Here is a 5,018-nt window from a genome sequence, read left to right as displayed (position 1 = left end):
CGCGCGTGGACAGCAGGGCTCGCTTCCCCCGGGGGCGTCGCTCCCCGCGCGCGGGCTGGGCCGGGCTCCGCGTCCCCGCGCGCCGGCATGACCTCGGGGCCCCCTCCGGGCCGCGGGAGCGCGGCTGTGAGGCTGGGCGGCCGCCGAGGCCCGGGCCGTGTAACATGACCCGGCGGCCGGCCATTGCGCCCTCCCTGTCCGCCCGCGGCCGGGCGCCGCTCGCCGCCTCCCGCCTCCGCTCCCCCTGCAGCCCCGGCCCGCGCCGCCGCTCCCTCCCGGGGCTCCCGGCCCGCCGCGCTCCAACGCCCGCCTCTCGCCACTGCCTCCAGACGCCCGGCCGCGCGGCCGCCTGCGTCTCTTTCTCCCTCTCTCCTTTGAAAACTGATCTTTGGCTCTTAGTGTGAAAGTGATTTGAATTTGGCTCGGCGGCGCTCTGCGCCTGCGCTCAGCCTCTGGCATGCTGGCTCCTTCCAAGCAGCTGTTTTGGGTTTGAAATTCCAACATGGCAGAGGCTGCAGTCCGTCTTCCCTTCAAAAACTTGGAATGATTTCAAATCATAGGCACCTTCACTTAACCCTAGCTTCCATTCATCAGCAAACACATCGGATCGATGCTACGCTAACCTATCGGGAGCTCGCTCTGCGCGTCCAGGTAAGGAGAGCTTCGTAGTTTTTTACCATCTGTTTAAATTTTTTGTTTTTGTTTTATTTTTAAAGAATATAGATAGATCCAAGACCTGTAGTGAGAAGAGGTCTCAGAGTTGTGCCATAAACAGTAAATTTAATTTGCATTCGTTTCTATTCTGTACGCCAACCTGCTGTCTAATTTCTCCGTACAAAGTAGCCCTGAAACATTATGATGCATATTTCTGCAGCTTAATCGTTGTAACAATAGTATGGGATTAAGAGTTCGTGACTGCAAGCATCTCGCTTTTCGCGATATTGGGCTTACTCACTACTATCTTTTTACCTCAACAAATAAAAAATAAAAATAAAAAAAAAAATAAGAAAGCGGAGCCATAGGGTGGGGCTAGACTTTCTTCGGGAACTAACTTCTAAGTAAATAAGAAGTGTAAATAAGAATCTTGCACACACACAAAAAGTTGAGGTTAAATTACAATCTCGTGGCTGGGGGATCGAGAAAAATGTCAGAGGATCGGTTGCAGAAAACTGTAAGCACATCATGCGGGAGGGGGTACAGCGTGGTGGGCGTATTGTTGGCAAGGAACGGGAGAGAAAGATGTATAATTTAATGGTATATACAATCCACTGATCCTATTACGGTCCTCCCCGGAGCTCTTGTTAGTTTCAATGGGAGTGAGTGAAATTGACATGGACTTGCATTCCTGGTCATGTGCTTTTTTCCTTTCTTTCTTCTCCTGTGATCTGAGATCCCCTTTTTGTTGATGTTGCTTTCCCCCTTAATTATATGCATGTAGGTTAAATGAATACCTGACGAAAGGGCCCACGTTTCAAGGCAGTGACATTTGATAGCTGAGAGGAAAAGTGGCTTTAATGAAAAGCAACCTTTGGAATTCCTGCTTGTGAGAAATCCAATTCAGCTTTTTGTGCTACCAGCAAGAAATGATCAGTAGCACCAGTGTTTATGGTATGTCAGTTTTGGAATTTACTTCCTTTGCATTTAAATAGGGAAGACAAATTAAATAGCATGATAAAAACCATTGAAGGCTGCTTGGGAACCAGATGTTCATGATGGCCAATTCTTTTTAAACATGTCTATATCTGTTTATTTTAATCTGTCACTGTGCTTTTTTTTTTTTTTTTTTTCGTATTTGCTTTCACTTGTTTATGCATTTCAGTTTTTATTTATATGTTATTTGCGGACACTTTCATTGGCTTTAGCTCTAATCTTGAAGTTGCATGTTTCTATTAATGCTCTCAACAGGGGTGAAGTCAAATGGTATGTAAATTAGTTAAACTCAGGGTGGGATTTTTGTTGTTGTTGTTGTTTTGGGGTGGGGGGTTAGCTGGATGGAGAGGGTGGGAGTGTGGGGCAAAGACTGCCAAGGAATGAAAGTGTTTATACATATATCCATACATGTGTACACACACAGGACTGGATGGAATTTTCTTTTTCTCCCCCCCCTCCCCAACCTTTTAATGGAATTTGACTGTTTGCTCCCTTGATTGCACTTTATGGAGTAATCGGTTCTTCTGTGTGGATTTTCCGCCGTTTGGGTGAGTGGGTGAAGGCGTGTCTTTTACATGAAAGTAAGATATGTATGTGTATATATTTTACCACTCCAGTTTTTAACATCTTGTAAGAAAGACTGGTAGTTTTCTTTTTTTCTTTTTTCCCCCCTTGCCATTCACTTGTCTGCCTGTCAGAGCTTTTTACTTTTAACCTGTGACAGAATTAAATAATCAGGCACTGAAAATGACTTTATTTGTAATCACTCTTTCCTCTTTCTCTCTTTTTCTCTTTCTTTTTTATTTTAAGTCAGTTAAATGGAGTGAGAGGGGTTTTCAATAGCTCTACTGGCTGTGCTATGGGTACACTTTGTGATATTCAATTAAGTCTAAGAGGGGACAACAAGAAGAAGATGGGAAAGTATTTTGCATGACCAAAGAATATGTGCACTTTAAACTGGTTCTTGTTGTTGGTACATTTTCCCCCATGCCATGGGTTTCTCTTGAAAAGAGGGAAAGCAGGGAAGAGGAATAAAAGAGACGAGAGAGGGTCAAAGCTGCCAGGCGTCTGTAGTGTGGCCCTGGCCAGTGCTTTCTCATAACACAAATGAGAATACTGGGGAAGGGACCTCAGGACCGGAGGCGCGACATGCACTTCTGCCTGGGCTCTGCTGACTATAGGACTAAACACACACTACACTTGCAGGATAGGAAGGATTTGATTGGATTTTGCATTTGGAACTTGTTGACTTTGAAGCGATCAATAAGAAGACTGTTTATTTTAGATGCACATAATTTGCCCTGAGAAATGTTTTAAGGAGGAGAGAGAGCACAGCTTTTTTTTTTTCTTCTTTCTTTCTTTCTTTCTTTCTTTCTTTCTTTTTTTTTTTTTTTTTTTTTTTTCTTTTCCCCTGGAGCTGTTGGGGCGAATGGGATTGCCAGATGGGCGATTTCCCTCTGTGATGTTAAAGCTGTAATATATATTCAGAGCAGATTGGGCTGCTGCCTGTGATCAGGAGGATATTACATTTATAAATTTTAAATCGGACCTCGGACAATGTGCTGAGAGCAGAAACTGGGTGGTTTGACTGTTCACCGTATTGATACTTAAACGTGGTTTCTGGATAGTAGCAATACGCATTATTGCAATAATCAGTAAAAACACGCACAGGCAACAGTACCATCAGAGGCATGTGACAGTAAATTTAAGTATGTTAATTGCGCCTAGACTAGCTTTGGCTTAGTAGTAAGTAATGCTCACATGATTTCTTTCTCCGTGGGTTTAAATGCTGGATGTACAAATGATGTTTAGAAGTCTTGTTATCACTCACTGAAATCTGATAGTGTGTGTGTGTGTGTGTGTGTATGTGTGTGTGTGTGTATGTGTGTACATATACATGGATGTGTCTAGAAAGTAGATATGTGTATATATATTAAAGGGTACTAGTAGTTTCTATTTTCCCTCACTTTGATTGTTTTTAGATTTTGTGTTTTTTCTTTTTTTTCAAATGTGTGGCCTAAAGGAATCAGAGCCAAAAACCTGAAAGGCTACAAAGTGGGCAAGTGCCCACACTCCGCAGCTCTGCTGCTGCAAATTAAAAGTGTGTTGTGGTCAGGAAATGAAAGCTACAATGTCTCTTTTGAACAAGTCGTTTATCAAGAGAAACATCTATCAGGGACTGACTTGTCACATTGATCCTCTAAAAGTTAGGGCCGAGGTTGAAGCTGCTTTGATGTTTTTGATCCTAAATTTAATACAACAGGGGAAAGGGGAAAAAAAAGGTATTTTGAGCAATATAGATTAAAAAAAAATGTTTGCTGGGACCAACAATATCTATTTGTTAGCATGTTAGTATTGTACTGTGTGTGAAGTTTTCCAGCTGTCACAATCGGTAAAGGCCTTAGAGGGAAATCTCAGGCTGCATAAATTGAAGGTTGTGCAATTACACATTTATAATATCTTCAGTTATAGGTTCTGATTCTTCTTGATTGATATGGGCATTTTGATAAGAGATTGTTTGCAAGGAAAATTATTTTGAAAGAGTGTTGGGAATAATATTGAGAGTCAGCAGTTTTTATTCATTTAAATTTAAGTTCTTTCTTCTCTTTTATTCTGGTTTCTGGTTTTCATTGTAATCATGACAAATTAACTTTTATTTGGCAAAACACTCAATTGTTTTTTCTTTTAAACTCTGGCCCCAAATGTGCTTGAATGTACCATTGCTATTGTGTATTAATTTTGCATGTGGTTGGTTATCAATATAAACTACAGACTTATGAGTCCTTTGGAGTCTCAGTTTGGAGTCTCAAGACTACCACATTAAATGTGACACATTTTCCTGAATATAGTGCATGCATTATACAAAATTTAAAAACATTGTTAAATAATGACCTGTTTCTTTCCAAAATATTTTGTAAAGGCAGCTAAAAGCAGTTTGCTTTATTTTTGGACGCAAAGATAGAAAAGTGTTTCTTTGAAATAGAGTTTTTGGATACCTGTCTTATAGTGCTGGTGGCCACTTGTTCTTTCGTGTACGCGACTAAATAAGCCAGCAAGAGTGTGCTGGGAGTTTTCAGGAGTTCAATTCTTGCTAATTAATCATGTCTGAAATGAAAGAATCATAGCAGGGGTAACACAATCTCATTGTTTTCCTGGGAGAGGGTGAGACTCCTGTTTGGAAGCTGTACATGTGAGTAGACTTCTTTTGCTTGTCTCCTAAATAGAGAGTTTATAGGGTCTTTGGAATTACTTGAAGAAACACTAAAAAAAAAAAAAAAAAAAAAACAAAAAACCCTCAGGTCCTTAAAACAGTATCTGATTCCTTCTGAGTACAATCTCTCTCTCTCTCTCTCTCTCTCTCTCTCTCT

At 41.5% G+C, this 5,018-nt stretch overlaps 1 protein-coding gene across 2 annotated transcripts in view; it reads left to right on the top strand.

The window, feature by feature from the left end:
• Positions 1–443: 443 nt before the first annotated feature.
• Positions 444–5,018, top strand: part of Fign (fidgetin, microtubule severing factor) — a 117,611-nt gene continuing 113,036 nt past the window's right edge. The window contains exons 1-2 of one of the 2 annotated variants that reach the window (XM_021193241.2): positions 444–651; positions 1,439–1,608. In XM_021193241.2, the coding sequence (XP_021048900.1) occupies positions 1,584–1,608 (25 nt within the window). In that variant the 5' untranslated portion in view covers positions 444–651; positions 1,439–1,583. The remainder of the gene's footprint in view (positions 652–1,438; positions 1,609–5,018) is intronic. The other variant, XM_029536801.1, reaches the window with a different exon arrangement.

The sequence above is a fragment of the Mus pahari genome, chromosome 3, assembly GCF_900095145.1.
Source record: "Mus pahari chromosome 3, PAHARI_EIJ_v1.1, whole genome shotgun sequence".
NCBI classification, from domain to species: Eukaryota; Metazoa; Chordata; class Mammalia; order Rodentia; family Muridae; genus Mus; species Mus pahari.
This window is presented reverse-complemented; position numbering and strand designations above follow the sequence as displayed.